This window comes from Bos mutus, chromosome 24 (genome assembly GCF_027580195.1).
Source record: "Bos mutus isolate GX-2022 chromosome 24, NWIPB_WYAK_1.1, whole genome shotgun sequence".
In the NCBI taxonomy this organism is placed as follows: domain Eukaryota; kingdom Metazoa; phylum Chordata; class Mammalia; order Artiodactyla; family Bovidae; genus Bos; species Bos mutus.
In genome coordinates, this window is record NC_091640.1 from 35,656,575 (window position 1) to 35,679,129 (window position 22,555).

General features: G+C 47.6%; 1 protein-coding gene across 2 annotated transcripts; it reads right to left on the bottom strand.

The window, feature by feature from the left end:
- Window positions 1-14: 14 nt before the first annotated feature.
- ENOSF1 (enolase superfamily member 1) lies at window positions 15-22,555 on the bottom strand. 2 transcript variants are annotated; one of them, XM_070361505.1, is made up of 17 exons: window positions 22,399-22,555; window positions 19,430-19,538; window positions 14,691-14,806; window positions 12,568-12,612; window positions 12,169-12,255; window positions 11,794-11,820; window positions 10,377-10,449; window positions 10,230-10,268; window positions 9,744-9,826; window positions 8,962-8,996; window positions 6,230-6,317; window positions 4,296-4,430; window positions 3,581-3,622; window positions 2,645-2,774; window positions 2,302-2,401; window positions 1,338-1,419; window positions 15-734 (listed from the first exon to the last, which is right to left on the bottom strand). In XM_070361505.1, the coding sequence occupies exons 1-17, from the start codon at window positions 22,480-22,482 to the stop codon at window positions 591-593; spliced, it is 1,419 nt and encodes a 472-aa protein (XP_070217606.1). In that variant the 5' UTR covers window positions 22,483-22,555; the 3' UTR covers window positions 15-590. The 2 variants fall into 2 exon arrangements, with proteins under 2 accessions (XP_070217606.1, XP_005898955.2); XM_005898893.3 differs by lacking the exon at window positions 12,568-12,612.

A 22,555-nucleotide genomic window follows, 5' to 3' on the forward strand; every position in this document is an offset into this window, starting at 1 on the left:
CTGAGTAAGCTAGTTCACCCTGTTTTTCTGTGTTTCATCTAATTCTGGCTTTCTTTATCATTAAAAAACAATGATTATCTAGAATAAAGGCTTTAAGGGTTATAAAAATAGTTGATACCATTTTACCCTCATTAGCTTCAGCACAGTGTGAATTCTCTAATAGGCTTACACTGAGCAAGAGAGAGAGGCTGAGCCACCTCAGGGCCGTCAGTGATTTTTTAAACTTTTGTTGCAGAGCAGATTCTGCACAGTGCTGCAGCACTGTCTGTATTACACTGACTTATGACAAGTGTCTTTTTTAAAAAGATTAAGGAAGTATTTCAGCATGCTGCTTGTTTTCAAAGTACAGTTCAACGTCTAGGTATCAGCATGTGATGAAAAATTTAGGAACATCTTTCTGTACTTTGAATTAATTGGAGCTATTTTTGTTTAAATACTACACAGGAGAATTTTTTCTGCTAAAAGAATCAAGTAATAATGATGACTAAGCTGATCCCTGAGGTTAGTACGACTTTTAGCTGAACTTGTCTTGATTGGTAGGATGATTTTTTTTTTTTCCTTCTATTTTTGTAAAACCAGACCAAGAAATCTTAAGCCTTTTCACTTAAAGCAAAAGGTGTCAGAGCTGAGTGCTTATTCCCTTGAGCACTTAGAAGCTTCTTCCAGACTTCACCATCTGGATAGCGGTGTCTCTTTACCGAGTCCTCCTTCATTTCTGTTGAATAACCAGCATCCTATCAAAGACAAAAAATGGAGTTGTTAATAACCTCCCAGAACAAAAGCCATTTATTTACTTCTGCTGCTCCAAGAAATGCTTTTAAGTCTCAGCCAGAGGCAACTGCATTAACATTTTTAAAAGTTCAGTTTGTTTGAAATGGTGGAGAGATGTCCTGCTGCTTCACAGGGTTAGGTAACTAATCACACTTCCTTAGTTCCACCTCTGCTGGTGAAAATGAGCCCCGATCTCTTGAACAGGAGGGTCAATGAAACAGATTAAAAAAAAAAAAAAAAGGTGCAGTCCAAACCTTTTGCTAACTTGCTAGATGGTGCCTGGTTTTTAGTTCTGTTGCATGGGGTGGGGGGCAAGGAGTGCGTGTTTTCAGGTCCAGCTAGTGGGGAAAGGCTGCTGGGAGAGAAGTCTTGTCGGGCTATTTCACCCCAAACCCTGACCTTTGTGCCTGGGGACTTAAGACTAAAGAACCATTTGTTTCTAGATAATGAAAACAGACTCAGAGGAGACCAAGCTTTGTGCCCGGGGGTCTAGCTCTCCAGAACAGTAGGGCGGGGCCGGCAGACCTTCTGAGGAAGCCTGGGGGGTGGGGGCACTGCATGCTCACCTTTGGAGGCATGTAGGCAGCCTCCCTGATCAGCACAGGGTACTTGAAATGCTCATGCAGGTGGTCGACATATTCACACATCCTGGGAGGAAGGAGTCAGGTTGGAGTAACAATGCCTTCAGTTAGATGGGCTGCTGGGCAGAGGGCCGAACACCACTGAGAGAGATGGACTCGGTCTAGGGGTGGCTGATACCCCATGGTTCTAGGCAAACCCTTCAGCCTTTTTCTCATCCCTGAAAACCTGCAGGACCTTTCAAGGTTGGTCAAAACCCACCCCCCTCCTTGGTTCTGTTTTGCAGAACTGAAATGGGGGAGGCAGAAAACCCTAGGAGTGGTGGTTTTTAGTTTAAAATCTCTCAGGTGTTTTAAAACTCAGCTGAAGAACCAAATATTGCTTTATAGAAGAAGTCCCCGTAAGACCCTCCCAGGTCCCCGTAGACAGACTCCTCAGTCCTGAACTTGATGTTCACCTTTCCCAGGCATGTCTTCATGCTCTCACTACATACTCCTAGTGATGTCTGAAGTACGGTATTTAATTCTGGGAAGAAAGAAAAGCATAGTAAAACCGTATGTGTGCAGGTGACTAGAAGGAGACTGTCCTAATTTAAAACTCATCTGGGGCATGTTGAGAAATGAGATGGAACTAAAAGATGCAGCCAGATGATGAAGACTCCAGCGTTGGGAAGAGACTGGACAGAGGCAGACAGTATGTGATGAAAGCGAGGCTTTAGAAAGTCAAAAATAGCAACTGGGTTTTGGGTTTGCATTTGGTTTCAACTCTCCCCCTTCCCCACCTCCCCCCCCAACTTATGTACCTAGAAAACAGCTACCAGGAAACCACCCTTTAAAAGAAAGAAGACTATATTTAGAGGTGGGTCTCTAAACTGAGTTCTAGGATGTGCCAAGTGGCCAGGGTTCTTTGTGGACTGAGAGGCAGTACTGACGGTAACGCCACATCACTGACCTGTCTTGGAGGCTTGCAGAGACAGATATGAAGTCAAATATGATCAGATGCTGCACCAGTTCACAGAGGCCAACTCCCCCGGCGTGCGGGCACACAGGAACTAGAAGTGTAGACAGGTTGCCACTGAGTGCCAAGGAGGGCAGAGGGGGAGGTATGAAGGGGGAATCTGTGGCTTTTCTTAGTGTCTGCAGGTGATTATATCATTAATATTTAGGACTGAAAATCAAAGATTGCCTGATTAAGCTTGAGTTAGAAAAATGTCAGCATGGCAACTCCAGAGGGAAGCAGGGTATGTGATGTGTGGGGAGATGGTGCCTGGTCCGCGGCCCCATGGCACCCTTACTTTCAAACTTCTTGGCCATCAGCAACACTGAGAGGTTCTCGTTGACACTTCCCAGCCTGCAGCTGTCGATCTGCAGAAACTTCAGGGCTTTCGCCTGCAGGAGTTGCTTAAATATCACTCTATTGTGGCACTGGAAAGAGAATTAAAACACACCAACAGGAGAGTCAGCCCTCGCCTTCAGGGTCTATGAACCTGGCACCGTGCCCACTCCAAGTCACTCGACAGTGGCCTCCTGGGAGCCTGGACTGTATGCATTCTTCATCCTCTGGGCGTGAGGCGAGCCCTGACAGGCAGGAGGGGACCGCCTGCTCACCTCATTACAAGTCTGCTGGCAGAAGTGTGTGTGTGTGTGTCTCATGTAAAAGACCATAAGACTGTGTGTCAGTCTTTTGTGTGTCGCATAAAAGACCATCTATCAGGGCGTGGCCGCCACCAGCACTGGTAAGTGGGAGAAGCAGCATGGGGATGAGATACAGGGACCGCGGTGAGCAGGTGACCCGGGCGACAAACAGACACAGGGCAGAAGAGCGCGGCTCCCTTGGCCAGGAGAGCCAAGAACCCGCCCCTCACACAGCGCCGCTCGTGGGCAGTCTGTCGCGGGTTTTCGCAGGCGCTTGTGCTCGTTGACAAGCAAAGAGAGGGAACACTGTGTGTTTAAGTAGTTTTGAGGCTGACTTTCTTAAACGGGGCCTACTAGACCCCTGCAGCTTTACATTGCTGCCTTGTAAATTCTGATGAGATACTTTGAAAAAGATCAGTGACCTGAGTCACAGGAATTGTAGAAGAATCTACAAACTCTTGACCATGTCTTGCTGTAAAGTAACCCCATTTCTTAGATGAAGAAAACCTCCCGTCGCAGAACACAGGTGGTGTAGCCTCGTGGGCAGTGTCCCCAGGCAGTACCAGTGTGTGCCACCCCAAGGAGATGTCTCCTACCTGTTCTCCTGTGGCCACGCCGATGCCCAGGGGGGCCAGTGCCTGTGAATACAAGGCAACCTGATGTCACTTTCCTGTTTTTGAACTGACACTCCTAATGTTTGAAAATATTTTTGGGCTGTTCAGCTATTTAGAGCCGAAGGAAAGAGCCCTGCTTTGGAGCTGTGTGAAGTTTCAGGTGCCGCAGAAGCGGGGCACTGGACCTCCTGGGTCTGATGGCATCACGAGTTCACATCCCACAGCTTGTTCCTCCCCCTGACTCCTCCTTTATAAGTGACCCCCTCTGGCTTCATAGTCAGTGCTGTGAACCTAGCTAATGGGAGACTCCCTGAGACATAGGATGTTTCTCACATTCTTATGCACGGAGTTCTTCTGACACCTGAAGGGGAGAGAAGCCAAGAGGGCCCTCAGTTTGGGTGGATCTGCCCTGGTTCAAGGGCTCTAGGGGAAACAGGGGCAGCCTTCTATGGGTCCGCCTGACCTTGACCTTAGCAAACCTCCACTTTGTTTCAGTCTGGGTGAGTAAAAGATCTGAATATCAGTTAGATTTCTGTATTTACAAAGTACAGGAATCAGGTCTGGTGACCTCTGGGTTGCTGGTAGCCTTTCAACTTCTAGTGATTACTCTCTCTAGGATAAATAGCAGTGCGAGAGGGAACAAGCCCAGGAATCCTAGGGTCTGAGACCACTGCTCTAGCAGCAGCAGTTTCTCTACCTTGGAAATGGCAGCGTGTCCCAGAATGTCGTCAGGGGAGGTGGGCTCCTCAATCCACAGTGGCTTGAACTCGGCCAGCTTTGTCATCCACTCCACGGCCTCGGGCACGTCCCAGCGCTGGTTGGCGTCCATCATCTGAAAGGGGAGAGAGACCCTTCAAGGGGAGGCTTACCCACTGCTGACCCTGCTGCAGGGCTGTGCCTCCAGGGAGGAAGTGCTGTCTGTTACTCGTGGTCACTCAGCGCCACGACTGTGGGGCCCAGCATGTAACTGAACAAAGGGGCTGCTGAGATGAGCCTGACATGCCGTCTCGGAGATGGCATCACTCGGAGCTGCTGTGAGATCCAGAAGTGCCCTGGGCTGGGCCCAGAAGTGCTGGCTGGCTCTGAAGCTCCAGCCTGATCTGCATTTGTGCATGTATGCTCAGTCGTGTCTGACTCTGTGACCCCATGTAGCCAACCAGGCTCCTCTGTCCATGGGATTTCCCAGGCAAGAATACAGGAGTGCATTGCCATTTCCTCCAGGGGATCTTCCTGAGCCAAGGACTGAACTCATGTCTCCTGCATTGGCAGGCAGATTCTTTACCACTTAACCTGGGAAGCCCAGCCTGCATTTAGAAACCACCAAAATACATTTGTCTTGCAAGGTTCGTAGTTTGTAGGAACTGTTTCATCACATTCTGAATCACTCACAGTTAATGCTGAGTTTGTTCTCAATGGTCTCTTACTGGCTATTGTCTACTCTGGTTGGCACGATAATAAATAACCCCAACTGTATCATTAATTAAGCACCTACTGCACAGGCATTTTATGGATCCTGTCACATTTAATGTCATAATAACTCTTTATGAGGCAGTTCATATTAACCCATGCTACAGACAGGAAAGCTGACATGCAAAGGAGTAACTTGCAATAAGTCAAGTAAATGATGATTTCAAGTCTAGGCCTCTGGAAGCCAGGTGCTGAGTGTGCAGAGGTAAGAAAGGGCTTCTCTGTCTCTGACATCATCATGCTTGGCCAAGTCAGACCCAGAGACGGATTTCTCTGGTAGAATGTGCTGAGTGGTACACCCAGAATCGATCTGTGTCATAAATTATTTAGATGAGGATGACCTCAGAAGACAAAAGTAGTGTTAATTCATATACAAATAATGGAGCTTTTGATCCTAGGTCAAGGACTCAAACTTCTATTTTAATATATGAAACATGCTTCCAGAACAATTTAAGACTATCTTACTGTGACTTTAAGGAAAATATTTTACATGTAATAAACATAAAAATACACAGGAGTGGCTGATCCTTACATTTATCTCACCAAAAGTTACAGATTCTTGAGCAGTGGCTCCCAGAAACCCACCTACTCAAAGGCAGCCGGGTGGATTTGTTAAGAAGGGAATTAAATGATTGACACACTGGGGCACCAATGGGAGACCTGTTTGTTCAGGCACAGCCACACTAGCACAGAGGAACAATCTCTAAATCCATCTTACTGAATGGTTCTGCAGAATAAAATAGTTAAAAACTACCCACCCCTCACTGACGTTTGTTGGTTTTCAGCTGTTTTTAAGATTTGCCTACTCCAAGGCCTCAAAGCTGTACCTCTGACATACAGTGTTAAAAATTCCCAATGTTCTTTAATCCTCGCTTGAAGCAGCTTGTTTTGGCCCTAGCCAGAGGCTTCCCAGGTAGCACTAGTAAAGAAACTGCCTGCCAATGCAGGAGACATAAGAGGTGGGTTTGATCCCTGGGTCAGGAAGATCTCCTGGAGAAGGAAATGGCAACCCACTCCCGTAATCTTGCCTAGAGAACCCCTTGGACGGAGGAGCCTGGTGGGCTACAATCCATGGGGTTGCAAAAAGCTGGACATGACAGAAGCGACACAGCAGAGGCCTCGTAAGAGGCTGCTTGCTTCTCAGCGGCCAGGGAGGGTACTTACCAGTGTCTTCTCAGGCCCAATCATGTTTCTGACGAGTCGGCATCTACGGATGTCATCCTGGAGATCAGCACCAACTTTTACCTTAAACCTGTAACATAAATTTCATCTCATAATTTAGATCTGTTCACTGACTCAGTGGACATTTGGGTTTTCTTTAGAAGTGACTGTTTCAGTAATTTACAGGTCCTGTCTTCCAGTAAACTCTTGCCCTTTCCCAATCAGTGTTCAGACAAGCCACTCAAAAATAACCCTGTAAGCATCTCTAAACAGAGATGCTCAGTATCAGGGCAGTAACTCTAAATGACCTGCTGACCTCAAGTCCAGGAGTGGACAGAGCACTAGAACTTTAATAAGATGATGGGTTTTGCTGTGCCATGGAAGGGAATTAAGAGGTGTGGTCAGACCTGGTAGGTGAGCCATATTCCTCTCCCCTCGCTCACTAGCTTCTGTCCTGCATGCGGGCATCAGCCTGCTGCTCTGGAGCCTGGATGGTCTGAGGTTCCCTACATTCCACTATGCCCACCCTGTGTGCTGACAAAAAGCCCCTCTTACATCCTCTGCGCTCAGCACCAAACACTGAAGACGACCTTTCCATCCTGGGTGGAAGCCTCAGGAGGACTCTCTGAGCTCAGGGGCCTAGGAGACCTCTCCTGGGCCTTCTCTGACCCCCGGTGGTCACGTGTCAGCCTCTCCCGGCTACTCAGGAGGAGGAAAGGTGCCAGCACTCACGAGCACCTGCTGCCAACCCCAACCATGCTGGTCCTTTTCAGAAACAGCAGCTTTGAGGAGAACCATGAAATCTATAATTCCCAGTTTAGAGAGAAAACAAGGTTCAGAGAGGTTGAGCAATATCCCCATGATCACACAGCAGGTACTCACAGGGAGTGGGGAAAAGGCACAATGTTGATTCCAAATCCATCACATCCCAAGTGTCCTTCCAGTGCCCCACGCTGCCTCCATCAAGTTCTCACTTCCCTAGCCCTTAGCTGAGGAGTCAACAGGAATTCCATGCCTCTCAATGTTTCGTGGGCATGCAAATCACCCAGGGATCTTGTTAAAATGCAGATTTTTGGTACATGCATACAATGGAGTATTACCCAGCCACTAAAAAGAATGAAAGATTACCATTTGAAGCCACATGGATGCACCTAGAGATTGTTATACTGAGTGAAGTCAGACAAAAAATACATCACTTATAAGTGGAATCTAAAAAAGTTACAAATGAACTTATTTATACAACAGATGTAGAGTCATGGATGTAGAAAACAAACATGGTTACCAGGGTTATGGTAAGGTAAGGTAAGTCGCTTCAGTCGTGTCCGACTCTGTGCGACCCCATAGACGGCAGCCCAACAGGCTCCCCCGTCCCTGGGATTCTCCAGGCAAGAACACTGGAGTGGGTTGCCATTTCCTTCTCCAATGCATGAAAGTAAAAAGTGAAAGTGAAGTTGCTCAGTCGTGTCCGACTCTTAGTGACCCCATGGACTGCAGCCTACCTGGCTCCTCCGTCCATGGGATTTTCCAGGCAAGAGTACTGGAGTGGGGTGCCATCGCCTTCTCCGTACCAGGGGGTGGGGGAGGGATAAACTGGGAGACAGGGATTGACAGATACACACTACTATTTATAAAACACATAACTAGTAAGGGCCTTCTGTATAGCACAGGGAGCTCTACTCAATATTCTGTAATGGCCTATATAGGAAAAGAACCCCCCAAAAGTGGATATATGTGTATGTGTAACTGATTTACTTTGCTATACACCTGAAACTAACAACTTTGTAAACCAACTATACTCCAATGAAATTTTTTTTTTAAAGTCACACAAAAAATACAGATTTTGATGTAGCAGGTCTGGGTTAAGGCTCAAGATTCTGCATTTTAAGTTAACTGGAGACTTTTTTTTAGTCCTTATCATTTATCAAGCAACCTACACAAATAATTTTCTTAATCTACCACAGCTGCAGCGGGGCTGGCTGGCACTCCTGCTCCACAGACCACTCTCAGACCAGCAGGAGGCAGGTGGCCAGATTCCTACAGAAATCCAAGTGACAGGCACACCGTCCACCGTGAGCCACACGTATGGACTCGCAGTAGTCACAGACAACCACAGCTAACCCAGAGGAAACCCCAGGTTGCCCAGGGGTCCGTAACCACACAGCAGGATGGACAAGAAGTGCAGGGGGATAGGCTGGAGAGGAGGTGGCCTGCGGAAGAGGAGGAGCTTGGCTCTTGGGAGAATTCCCAGGAGAATCATTGGGACCAATGGCTGGAAGGTATAGGGGAGTCCAGGGTTCATTACATCAAAGCTCTTCTAACACTCAGAACCCTTCCACTACACACAGACGCCCTACCAAGCTCAGTGCGTCTGAAAGTTTTCACACAGAAGCTGAATCAACGCTTGGTACTGCAGTAAAGAGTGGCTTTCTATTCTGGGTCGATGCTTGAAATCAATGATCTCATTTCACTCTGATGTGCCAGGATTCTAACTAGACTCGTCCTTGGATAAAGCTGGAAATCAGTGATCTCTTTTGACTCTGATGTTCCAGAATTCTAACTAGGCTCATATCTTATCTTTGGACAAAGGGCCTCAGATGAAACTTCTGAGTCCCAACATGCCAGGCTGCTCCTGGCAAATCCTGACCTCTCTGGTGCCCTTGGCTTCTGGCTCCTCTCCACAACCGGCCTCACTTGCCAACTGCAGAGTCAAGTTCACGATCACCCAAATGAGTTACCTGGTCCAGCCGTCCTTGAGTGCCTCGCTGCAGAGCTGTGGGGAAAGGAGCAGAGCCATCAATACACACCCTCCCTGGTCTCAGCAGCACCTCAGTCATCTCGGACTCGGCTTCACAAATGCTGCGGCCGCACCGTGAACCAGAAGAACAACCACATGTTGTTGAAATTCAGAGCACAAACAGCTTAGCCAACAGAGCAAGGCTGTTTGGTGACTTTCCTTCCTCATCTCTATGGGAACCACTTCATTCATTGTCACAACACCCCTGGTGGGAGGAATGGAGCATCTCTGTCCCTCTTTTTAAAGCTGGGATAGTCTGCAGCGTCCAGAGACCGAGCCGGTGAATGAGTAACAGCCAGAAGCTGGTCCCCCTTCTCTGTCAGCTGCAGGTGAGCACAGGGCGATGAGAAAGGGGAGTGATGCAGCCATGGGCCACCTCTGGTCCTTGAGCATCACACAGGGCAGCGTTCATCGGGATCCTCAAAACCACTGGGACAGCTATCATTTCCCACCTCGCAGTGAGGAAGCCAATGCAGAGCATGGTCAGGGGTCATGTTATACAAGGTCACACCATTGCTTCTGCCTGGAGGTGGCCTGCCCGTCCAGAACCGAGGCGGGCTTGCCAGGCTATAGAGCCCTGCGTCCACAAGGGAAACACCTCTCCTTTTATGTGGAATGTGTCCATGTATCCAGGATGAAGCCTGGAACCCACAATGATTCAGGAAGGCCAAGAGGAAAATGTCACATCTCCTGCTGTCTACAGAAGCCGGTTCCGCAGCCTACCTGCTTCAGCGTGGCGTCAGGGTAGCCCAGCCAGGCGCACGATGTGGTGTAGGCGGGGTAGCCATGTGCCAGCATTTGCTCCTCTGTGGAAACAAAACCACCTTCAACAGTTTGCGCCTGCAGGACCTCCAGCTGTAGAATCATCTGTGGCTGAAGTGCTGCCCATGGAGAATCCAGCTATTCTGCCTGCCCTGTTCATCCTCATCCCCCAGCCCCAAGGACGTCACACTGGGGCCAGGTTACCCTCCGGAAGGCCCCGCTGGCCAAGCCTTCCCCTGTTGTGCAGTGTGACCCTAAAGCCAGCCCTGCTCCTGGCAGTGGCCGAGGTGAACCCTGACCTAAGACGTAACCCCTGGAGGCTGCTGCATCCATACCCAACCATCTGTGGGGGATGGAGTGGGGGACGTGATGTGAGCCCCCAACGACAGGGACCTGCAGAGGTGCACAACGAGAGAAAAATAATGAGAGAATTTCCTCACAACCCACCTCGCTCTTTTTTCCCGACCTGACTTTGCCGCAGAATTTCTGGAAAAAATAAAAAGCGTCATACTCTTTTAGACAACGAGGCTCTGGGCCTGGTGGCTGCCAGGTCAAAATAGACCCGGAAGCTCCCGGTGTGTGGGGACAACTCACCGCAGGCTTCCTCCTCCGTCAGGACGTCAGTGATGTACCTGAAATCGATGCAGGACACCAGTGTCCGGGGGTCCTGGCGGCGAGACGGCAGGATGGAAAGGCCACGCCAGTCCACAAGTGGGTCTCGGTTCTAAGAATCTGCTTACGCTGGGCCTGGGCTCATTCTGTCCTGGAAAGGCCCTTTGGGCCCCCTCCTCCTCCCACCCTGCCCTCGGGGCTCTGGCCTCCCTGGAGAGGCCCACACTCTCAGCTGGGCCTCTGGCTGAGACCTCCCCCCACCAGTCTCAGTCAGTCTGTTGGGAAGCAGGTTGTACCGTGACCAGCAGTACCTACGCCACGGTGACCCTTCACTGTCATCAAAGCCCTTTGAACGTGGAGATTCTGCTTCTTTTAAGACCACTGGCTTTGAAAGAGGGAATAGGATCCAAAAGAATGAAAACTCCACAGCGGGGCAATCTCAGCTACCTCCTAGTGGTCATCAGATCATTCAATTCTGGGGGCCACCTCTGGCACCTCCCTGGAGAGGCCAGTCTAGAGCCTGCAGGTGGCCCAAGAGGTCCATGCCTATCCTTCAGGTGATGCCCCATGCCACCTGCAACCATGTCAGAAATCATGCGACAGCCTTTCGTTTCCACTTTCCTCCAACAATCTTCAAGGGCACGGTTCTTTGTTTCTCCTTAATTATCAGGCCAAATAATAACCAGGGCCTTTGTTAACCACCAGATTTTCAGTGACCATCCAAGACATTGCCCCGAGGTGGCTGAAGCTCAGAGAGGTTAAGAGGCATGCTGAAGGTCACACAGCCAGCAAGTGATGGAGCCCGGATTGAAAGCCAGGTCTGCCTGGGTCTGATGTTCACTCCCTTTAACCTGCCCAGTTTCCTCCTCCTTGGCAGTGAGATGCTTGTCGCTGGTATCAACGTGTCAAGGAGAAAGGAAAGGGCAGAGGCCTATCCTTAGAATTCACCCTGGGCTCCTTCCTCAAGGGTCTGATTTGCCATTTGCTTTTGATGTCAAAGCGACCAGATAATATCTTAGTAATAACACTTTGGTCTTCAGAGTTTGAAGCACTTTTCTCAACTAGTTTTTGAACCAATTCTGTGGCGTTTCTAGAGAAGTTAGGATTATTCCCTTTTCATAGTCAAGAAACAGAAGCTTGAGAATTTGTATCACACGTGGAAGGAAGCACCGGAGTGGGGTAGGTGGGACCAATCAGACACCCCTGCCCGTGTGAGCACAGCTCTCTGCCACCTCAAACACCAGAGAAGGAATACTGGACCTGACTGCATGCTGCCTGATCAGCAGCACAGTGACTGATCCAGAGACAATGTTGAATGTATCCACTGATAATCGAAGGGCATGGAATCCATGAGATCCATTTTATTTACAGAAAACGGAGTATTAAAGAATTTACTTACCATGTCAACAAGTAACTTCCACAGAGGCTTGAAGAAAAGAAAAGATTTGTAAAACATGTGTGAGGCACCCACGTGCTTTCCAACAATAAATGTGCTAGTGGAAAATTCCCCCTATCAGCCCAATGCCTGCCGGTGCCCCAACCCACTGGCTCCAGCTGGCTCTCACCTCTGTGACCTGCTTTTCTCAGCCCTTTCTAACCTACTCCGATGATGTCCCAAATGCTGCCAATATCCCTCTGGGCAGACAAGCAATCGAACAATTCTTCTTATGTCCCCTGGGAGCCTACTGTACATGCCTTTGCTCGAAGTGGGAGTTGTGTTCCTCTGTCGTGTGCTGTATGTTCCATGGGGTCAGAGCTGCTGCTGGAGGATTACCTTCCCCTCCTGCTTGGCCCACAGGTCCCACACGGCGTTGAGCACGGCCGCCGTGGCCAGATGCACCACACCCTTCTCAGGACCGATCTGGTTAGGAAACAAAACACACCAGCACTTCTTAGAAAAGAAAAGGATCTTTAGGTCTCCTAGTCAGGGACATGCTGCATGAATTACAAGGCAGCAATGGAAGCTCTGCCCTGATGCTGGGAGGATTGGGGCAGGAGGAGAAGGGGACGGCAGAGGATGAGATGGCTGGATGGCATCACCGACTCGATGGACATGAGTTTGAGTGAACTCCGGGAGTTGGTGATGGACAGGGAGGCCTGGCGTGCTGCGTTCACGGGGTCGCAAAGCGTCAGACATGACTGAGCAACTGAACTGAGCTGAACGGAAACTCACTTGGAGGTTAAGCTCTTCTCCAGTAGTTTGCAACCTATAGAAGATCTGGAAGAACATTACAAAAAACTCCTGTATATTTCCTCTCTCTTTGTATTTACATATGTATATACATGCACAAACACACATATATACACACAGGTAAATAAAATACATAAGGAACATTTATTTTACTGAGTCACTTGAGAGTAAGTTGTAGATCCCATGCCCCCTTAATCCTAAATACTTCAGAGTATAGTTCCTAAAAACAAGGACATTCTCTCACACAGCCATAGTGCAAAGATCAGGGAATATAATATTGATAGAACACTATTATCTATGAAGACAGTCCATAATCAAATTGCACCAACTGTCTCAATAATGTACTTTCTGTAATTCACAAATGGCATTTAGCTGACATGTCACTTTAGTCTCTTTTCATCTGGAGCAAATTTTCTTTTCTAAAAAAATAATTATTAGTATTTTCAAGGACAGAGTTCCTCCAGCTGGGTTATCTGCAGCCCCATCGTGATTAGACTGCGATGCTGCCACTGCATTCTTGTTGCTGTTATCAGGGCTGTTATTGTTTAGGGCTTCTCTAGTGGCCCAGATGATAAACAATCCACCCGTCAATGCAGGAGATGCAGGTTCCATCCCTGGGTCAGGAAGACGCCCTGGAGGAGGAAATGGCAACCCACTCCAGTATCCTTGACTGGGAAATCCCATGGATAGGGGAGCCTGGCGGGCTACAGTCCACGGGGACTCAAAGAGTCAGATAGGACTGAGCACGCACATATTATCTTTTAGTGCTAGGGTAAGTTAGTATCCTTTAGGCTTCTTCACTGTGTGGTTACCATTTCCCTTCCAAAGTAAGGAGATTAACGTTGCCCCTAAGTTTTAGCATCCACTGATTGTTCCTGCCTCAGTCACTTACAGCCATGGTGCTTGCAATACGGTGGTTTTCTAACGTTACCATTCCCGTTATATTAGTTTGTATTCTGTGGTAATGACAAGCTTTCCTTTGTTGGTTGTTTGCTATCTGAATGGACTTAGGGACTCTTAGGTTAGTCAATGATTTATCAACCATGACTACTGCATTGTTTTTTTCTTAAAGCAAAGGATATAGTAAGAGTCTTTATTCCAAGTACCAAAATTCAGAAATAAGGAAAACAAGTAAAATGCCAACAGTTAAATATTTATGACGTAGTTAAATACCACCTTTATTGAATCGCCCCAGATTCGACCAATGGGAACTCCTTCCAGGGGATGCTTTTAAAGCAAGTTTCACTCAGTTTGCAGAAGTTAAGAATGAAATCCGAGGCAATGTGAACAATGTGCCTTTCTCTGTGCTCAGGAGACTGAACAGTTGGAAGAAGACAGAGCTGATGTCAGGAGACATGGGCAAGGTGTCAGCTACTGGACTGACCTTGAAAAAGTGAAAGTGTTAGTCGCTCAGTCTTGTCTGATTCTTTGCGACCCCATGGACTTAGCCTGCCAGGCTCCTCTGTCCATGGGATTCTCCAGACAAGAATATAGGAATGGGTTGTCATTCCTTTCTCCAAGGGATATTCCTGAGCTGGGATTGAACCCAGGTCTCTTGCATTGCAGGCAGATTCTTTACTACTGAGCCAGCAGGAAAACCCTGATCTAACTGTGATAAAATTCCATCTCTAGAATCTCACTTTTTTCATGCTTTGAACTTAAGGTTCAAATACAGTCCTACACACATAAAGGCGCTCTGGTCTCTCTCTCCTTAACTTTTGCTCTTCTCTTACGTTTCTGTCCTTAATAACCTCCTCCCACAACTTCAATTCTTCTCCTATTATTTCTCTCTAAAAGGTTCCCATTTGGCACTTTATCTTCTAGGGAGTCTAGACCACTTCTTTCCATTCAGGGAGCAGAGATGAGGTCTGGAAGGGCAGTGATAGCTCTTGGGATCCAAGTATGTCCAGAGTCAAGTCTCACAGAAAGGACTAGATTACCTTAAAATACTGACTGTCCACCTGGTTCAAGCCCTAATTCATCTGACTGAGATGTTTACCTTAATATCTTAAACCTGTGTCTATTTTCACAGTTGTTACAATCCAAGGACATGAGACTTCAGGAATGCTATTTACAGAATAGTTTCACAAAGCAAGACACCTTACCCATCTGAGCTGCCCATCACTCGTGAGCTGCCTGTAGAAACCTCTGAAATCCCCAACAATGTCGCCAAGGTCCTTGTTCAGCACGTGGGGGGCCAGAGCATTCACAGCACAGACAACTGTGAAAGAGGATACAATTCTTGTTTAGTGTTGGTGTGAATAAATTAAGACATGCAAGTACCGCAAACGAAAGTGGGCATTTTATGAAGATAATTTTAAATATAAAAGGTACATGCCCTTAAAAATTGCCTCAAATATGTCATCTGTGGTTGTTACAACTAATAAACAGAATAGTTGTTCACCTATATTCAGAGCTTAATTCCTGAACAGAGCAAATCCATTTTGATTGGCTGCCACATGAAAAGAACATAGACCTGAAAGTTTAAAGCATGTTCCCAAATCATTCTCCTGTTCACTTTGTAAAGTGTCCATATGTCAGCTGCAAAACAAAATCTTGCTATTAAATTGTTCCCAAGTAATAATAAGACTGATTTATAGAATTTTTAGAAATGTCTTTTCATCATTGTCAAGTATAGAATATATCTTGAATTCACAATGTAACTATATTAAAGATGAAATGAATTTGCAATTAGCTTAATATTTACATGTAAAATGTTAAAGTACATGAAAAAACTTCATGAACATTAAACTAATTTGAAGGTTAACCTTCATTTGGGTCAGCATTACCATCAATTACTTATTTTTGGTATTCTACTTAAATAAGAATTTGTAGTGTTATTTCAGATGAAGAATCAGTTAAAAAAAAAAAAAACTGTCTGCAAAGACCCTTTTATTGTTTGCTCAATCTATAAAACTATGTTTAAATGGCCAGAATAATCAACTTAGCCTCAAAGCAATGAATTTATTATAAAAAATGTTGATTGACTTTCTGTTTGGCATAGCCGTTGCTTCAATATTAAAATTCTCACATCACTTCATAGGGTAGTCTCAGAGACACAGTTTTACTTTAGACAGACCTTAGGAGAAAGACATTTTGAAAGTATTTGAACATGTTCACAGGATACGCTTGGCTTCTGCGTGACAGCCCTCAGGTGATGCTCATACTGAGTATTTAGGGCTGATCCCCATACCTTCCGTGTTCTCTAGGGCTCTTCTTACTAGGATGTGGAATGATTCCAGTTCAGACATTTACCCCCTCGAGTTCTGGGAAGACAGAGCTCCCCTCACCCCTTGGTGATTGGTGCTCTTAGATTAGAGACGTGAAGAGTAAGCTGGCGGCTCAGAGAGACCTGTATCAATACCTGCATCAAACCTCCGTCTCACTAAGGAGAGGGTTACACAACAGACTGGTTTGTGTCACAGAGCAAATGCATTTAACGAACTTTGAGGATGAGCGCATCTTTTTTGGCTCCAACAGAAGCACAAACAACACTAGTACATTCATCGAGAGGATATGGATTCTTCTCCCTCAGACTGAGTCCACTGAAAGAAGTTTACTAAAATTTGGCAGCTTCCATAGAAACTGGGTTGTGGTGACCTAACTCCAGGCTTCCCTGGTGGCTCAGATGGTATAGAAACCACCTGCAATGCAGAAGACACAGGTTCAATCCCTGGGTCCAGAATATCCCCTGGAGGAAGAAATGGCAACCCAATCCAGTATTCTTGCCTGGAAAACCCCACAGACAGAGGAGTCTGGTGGGCTACAGTCCATGGGGTCGCAGAGTCAGCCTGATTCCGGTGTCTGAAAAGATGAGTGGGAAATCTGTCTGGAGAAACTTGGGCCTTGAAGGCAGCTTACTGTTGACTGAAGCCAGGGCTCTCTCCTGTGACTACAACTGCCTAAAACTTTCTGGGATCCTCCTGCCTGGGAAGGACAAGTCAGAAAGGCTACAGAGAACGCGGGTCTGAGCTCTCATGCTGCCAGGAACCCTTGTGGCTGGCTATTTAGTCTCTTTAAAAATTCCACTTTTTTCATCTCTCTTTCTTTTCCTTTACAAAAACTATATTGGTCTCATCTATACTTAAAAAAACAAATCAAGCATAACCTCTCCCTCTCTCACACATTAAGGCCCTCTCTTCACGGTAATGAAAACACTGTTTTCTTAGATTATAAAAGAATGATTAGTTAAGTAAGCTGATAAAGGCTGCAGAAGAACCATGATGAGCTAATGGAGTTTTTTTCAACTTTAATTCGAACACCATGTAATGGTTCAGTGAGATGGCAGTGAGTCACCTGAAAAACGCAGCAAGGTCACAATTAAAATGGTTCTGTCATGCTGTGGTCTGAAACAGGCGGAAGCCAACTCCATCACCACAAAAGAGCCATTTGTTCCAGGCACAGAGAGATGGGGATTGATTTCTCCTGCCGGAGGTGTCCATAGGGACAGTGCGGGTGGGGAGGAGTACGGGAGGCCCCCACCCCATGAACTCAGCAGCACACCTGTACCAGGAAACAGGCCCTTCACGGTGGGCCCGAGTGAGCACAGTTCCAAGTCCTGGCTGTTAACAGTGGTTCCGAAGGCTTGTTCCAGAACGCGCCTTATAAGCTTGCTGAGTTTGGCACAAACTTTGGGGGCCACCCTGTATGGTTAGAGCTTCATAAAGGTCTCAACCTATACCAGAGAATTAAAATTGCAGGAGAAGCTGAAACATACCTCTCCAGCCTGCGGGGTCAGTGGTCACTGCCCGGAGAAACATCGACAGTAAATGGTTGACTTAGGGGATGGGAGTCTGGGAATCAGTGCCCAGGTGCCTCCATCTGCTTGGCCAATTCCTGGTTACCCTTCAAGGCTCATCACAGAGCCTCACTGTTGCTCTGAAGCTGTACTGACCCTCCTGGACAGTTACCGTGTAGTTCGTACTCACTTTAAAACAAATGATCCTTCTCATACTGCTCTATCATTTCTTGTACGCCTGTCTCCCTGAGAAGTTCATGCATTCCTGTTGCTTGTACATGGGACTCTGTCCCCTTTCTCTCTCTCTTTGTAAAGTCATTCCTGCGGTGCCTGGCAGAACATGTAACACATAGGGGTACACAGGAGGGATTCATGGAAGGCCTGGTTGATGGATGACTGGACAGCAACCCTGGGAGGGGTGGGGACAGCCTAATGGCACCCACAGAACGTTCAAGAAAGGTTCCCTTGTCCCACACACACACACATCTCTTTTATCTGCTTGATGATATTAAAATCATTCAATCAGTCAAGACTGTTCTACAACTAGGAGAGGGCTGACAGTGCAAATATCCATGAGAGAGGGGTCGAGTCACCATCAAAGTTAGAGCATCTATTTCCTTGTTTCAGCCCCTAAGGACTCAGTGAAATTGATCTGGCAGAGAGGTCTTCTTTTGGTATGTATTGAATTTTGTTCTTTGTGCGTGCATAAACCAAATTATGCTTTAAAAAAAAAAAGCAAATAATTTGTACTTAAATGTTCTGCAGACTAGCTGAACAGCTGTCTGGGTCTGTTTCCTTGTCTCCAAAAATGTGGAGGCTCAAGACCATGGCTGAGCCCTCATCCAGCTCTGAGAAAAGAAAGACCGACTTGTGGTTCAACAAGCTGCCTTCACTGTCTGCTTTTCCCAAGTGAGAGCTCTGAAACCGGGCAGGACCTACGGCCTTTGCTGCAAAGAAGGGCAATGAACTTGAAACCGACTCCATGTGGAGGATTCACAAAAGCAAGTAGACTCTCTGTGTGCACAACAATAAGCCTTGTCCCATGAACACATGTCTCCCCTCTCAAGCCCCTCAGCTGCTCACCCACTTCAGGTTCAGGCAGAGAGAGAAAGGGGCTGAACTTCAAAGATGTGCCTGCAGTGCTATGGATAACCACAAGGAGAGAAGCCAAATTCTGCTATTTAAAAAATTTCTCTGGAGAAGGCAACGGCAACCCACTCCAGTATTCTTGCCCAGGGAATCCCATGGACAGAGGAGCCTGGTGGGCTACAGTCCATGAGGCCTCAAGTCGCTAAGACACAACTTAGCGACTACACCACCACCCAGGAGGGTTAGCTGAGAACTAAAGCCAGCTGGAAGTTAAGTGGGAGGTTGGACGCAGGCGCAGAGTTCTGTCTGGGGGAGAAAGTAGCCTTGGACTAACTGGGGCAGGGAGCTGTGAGAGACACTGCTCAAGAAGTTGTTCCCCACAGAAGGATCAGGTTCAGATGTAGGCTTAGAAAGATAGGTAACTTGACCAAAGGCAGCAGATCAAGCCAGCCCAACTGGTTCATGAATATAGTTCAATTACATGAATCCAGATGGGAACAGAAATAGATTTAGAGTGACTGGAAGAGTGGGAAGGCTCAGCAGGGCCTGGCTGACCTCACCCAAAGCCTCGGTGAGGACTCTGGGACCAGGCAGAGAAGGGCTGTAAAGGCAATTGGGAAGTAGTTTGGGGAGCTTTGGGAAGGCAATCTGACTTCTCTTCGGAGGAAGTTTCGAGCTGATTGGGTTAGCAGCCAAGGGAGATGGGATTGAAAATGGAACTGGGGCCTCCGTACCCTTGGTGTCGGCTCAGCAAATATTTCTTAGTTGCCACTGGCCTGAAGAAGCTATGTTGTAAACTCTTTGATTCCTTTGATTGTGTACTTTATATCCCCCTCCCCCGTTTCTTAATAAATTCCTTTGAAAAATGTGAAAAAAAAAAATTTCTCCCAGTGAAATAAGCAAACCATCAAACATTGTTTTTTCTCACGGCAAGCAACATATGGAGGCAAATGAGGTCAGAACTGGAATGTTAGTGAAATGAAGGCATCCTAGGGCCGCAAGAGAGGCCCAACTCACCAACTTCAGTGCCTCTTCCCAGAGTGAAGGTAATTCCATAGCCCTTGAGTCCGTCTTCCGCATCCGTCTCCAAGACAACATAGGCTGCTGAGTAGTCAGGGTCTGTGTGCTGCAGAGGAAATGCCCCCCCAAACCCACAAACGTGAGAAATCCCCAAATAAACCCAGTAATGATGTCACATAAGAGCAGATGCAGTAAGAGCGCCCATCGGAGGAAACCGTTCATGTTCCCCAAAGCAAACACAGGAGCTCTGAATGGACAAAAGGAATGTCTTCCTGGAGGATGGCAGAGGGACCTGGGGTGAGAGGGAAGACCCAGAAATGAGATCTCTGTATAGCAGAAGGAATTATATTTAGTATTATGTAATAAACTACAATGGAAAAGAAAAAAGGTATCGGGAGGTGGTAGGCTCGGCTGGATCTGGGCTCTCTGAAACCTTGGTGAGGGCCTGGAACATCAAAGGCCTGAGTGGTCCACATTTTTTAAAAGGCTGGTAAGAAACAATTCAAGGACAGAGGAGCCTGTGGGCTAAGTCCATGGGGTTGCCAAGAGTTGGACACAAGTGAGTGCCTAATACACACACACACACAAAATCATTGGAACCCTTTGCTAGAACAAGTATGGGGAACAGTTTCAGGGCTCCTTCGTGAAATTATCCTACTTGTGACCAGGAAGGCTTGCTGTGCTGGCATGTGGGAGCTGAACTGCTGAATCCAGCGTGTGGTGAGGGCTGGGTGGCGGGGCTGGGTGGGATGGGGGCAATCCTGAAAGTCATGGCCATACTGCTGAGAACTGCCACGCAGACTTTCTAGTAAGAAGGCACTTGGGGGGACTTCCCTGGTGGTCCAGTGGTTAAGACTCTGCACTTCCACTGCGGGGGGCATGAGTTTGAATCCTGGTTGGGGAACTAAGATTGCTATGCCATGGGGTGGCCCCCAAAATAAATAAAATGAAAATGGAGGCAGTTGGGAATGAGCACACAACACACACCACATCTCTAGGAGCTAATAAGTATTTATGAGCTTGCAAGGCAGGTGTCAGATATAATCTCTCATGACCCAGATGTCCTAAACCACTCAGGCCAGAGACAAATTCCATTTCTTATTCTACAGTGAGCCAGCAACCTTAACACTTCACAAATTCAAAGAGGAAAGTCAAGGTTTCAGTTCATCGGCAAGCAGTAATTACAGCCACACCTACTGACAGCCTTCTCTGTGTCAGACTCTACACACATCTCATTTACATGGATAAAGCAGATCCTGCTATACTAATTTTACAGGTTAGAAAAACTAGGCCTGGAGAAATTGTGTGGTTTCCCCACAGCTGCTATCCCACAGAGGGGCAGAAGCAGTTGCCCTAAATCAGGTATTTTAATTTGACAAGTCAGCATAACTTCAAACGGATGTTTGGAGATTCACAAAGGACAGCCCAATGGGTGGTTTTTGTCATTTACCATAAAATGATATGGGCTTCCCTGGTAGCTCAACTGGTAGAGAATTCGCCTGCAATGCAGGAGACCCTGGTTCAATTCCTGGGTTAGGAAGATCTGCTGGAGAAAGGATAGGCTACCCACTCCAGTATTCTTGGACTTCCCTGGTGGCTCGGCTGGTAAAGAATCCGCCTGCGGGAGACCTAGGTTCAATCCCTGGGTTGGGAAGATGCCCTGGAGGAGAGAAAGGGATAGGCTACCCATTCCAGTATTCTGGTCTGGAGAATTCCATGGATAGTAGTACAGCCCATGGGGTCGCAGAGTCAGACACGACTGAGCGACTTTCACTTCATAACATCATACGAGAAAGGACACAAGGGTTTTGAAAATCAGGAATAACCTAATCTCAGAACAAAGGATATTCTTTTAAATCACTTGAGCACTTTTGAACAAGAGGCCGTCTCAGTAGCACACAGAGAACGCGGAGTGTAATGAACATGCGCAGTGTGGCCTCCACGCTCAAGGGGCAAACGTTAGTTACAGTGTGAATCGGAGTCCTCGGGTGCCAGCCCCTCAGCTCCCCACCAGTAACAGGTAACCACGACCCTAACAAGGAGGCTTCCCACATTCACTACATGCAGGGCAACTTTGTTTTTCCCGTGTGGCCAATGGTGAGTGGGCGTGGGGTGCAGGGAGGAGCAATGAGCATCTAAGGCAGGCAGGCCTCATATTTGGGAGCCACTGCAGGAGACGTGGGTGTGGAGCGCCCTGCTAACACTCTCAGGGAACAAAAACACCTTTCAGGGCTCACTTGCCTGCGTTTCCAAAGGCGGACATCTACCTAACTCTTCACGGTGACACATCCTCTGTACTCATGTTTTCTGGGAACTTCATGGCATCATGGACTCAATGGACATGACTTTGAGCAAACTTCAGGAGATCTTGAAGGACAGGGATGTCTGGAATGCTGCAGTCCATAGAGTCGCAGAGTCCGACACGACTGAGCGACTGAACAATGAACAACATGAGAGCCCCTTTCACATGACCCAACTGCTGTGAGTTTGTCCATATGGTTTCCAGCCAGCCAGTGACTCCTTCCTTTCACAGATGGGCCCAAAAGGTCCAGAGAGTCAGGGCCTTCTCCTGGCCACACAGCAAGGTGTAGGGGGAGGCAGGGATCACCACCTGAAACACCGTGTGCGGGTTTCCTGGGCTCCATCACGGTGGAGGAGCTCCTGCTGTTTTAGTGCTTCTCTGGGGGTGCCCCAACAACATCGTTTTGCAAATACGATTCGCATTTCCAACAGAATGTGAATCATAAATATAAAAACAGGAAATACTAAATGCCAGCAAAGAAAGGAACAATAAGAAAAAGAAAAAAACCTAGGAGGCTGGGGAGTCTCTAGATACCTTCACTCCACTTACAAAAGCAACGGTTCCAAAGGTGGTAAACCTTCCAAAGGGCCCCCTCCGGGTGCCCCGTGCCTAAGGGGCCCTAGCGTCGGTGGGGCGGGAGGGCACCGGGACGGACAGCGCTTACCATGGCGTCCGAGCCGTGGCCCCCGAGTGACGTGGGGAAGCGCACGTCGTGGACCGAGAGCCGGGAGACCCTGCCGTGCACCATGCCCACGCGCGCTGGGGCACCACCAACTTTGCTGGGCCGGACGCGGGCGCGCGGAGAGGGAGGGGCAAGGAGC

Bases quoted from the DNA above. Each gene is read 5' to 3' on its own strand.
- ENOSF1 (XM_070361505.1), bottom strand. From the start codon at position 22,482: ATGGTGCACGGCAGGGTCTCCCGGCTCTCGGTCCACGACGTGCGCTTC. The intron at 11,821-12,168 runs GTAATCCTCCAG...CTTTTCTTCAAG, and splicing joins GGGCCAAGCAGGAGGGGAAG to CCTCTGTGGAAGTTACTTGT. The intron at 4,431-6,229 runs GTAAGTACCCTC...CTCCCCTTTCAG, and splicing joins TTGGGCCTGAGAAGACACTG to ATGATGGACGCCAACCAGCG.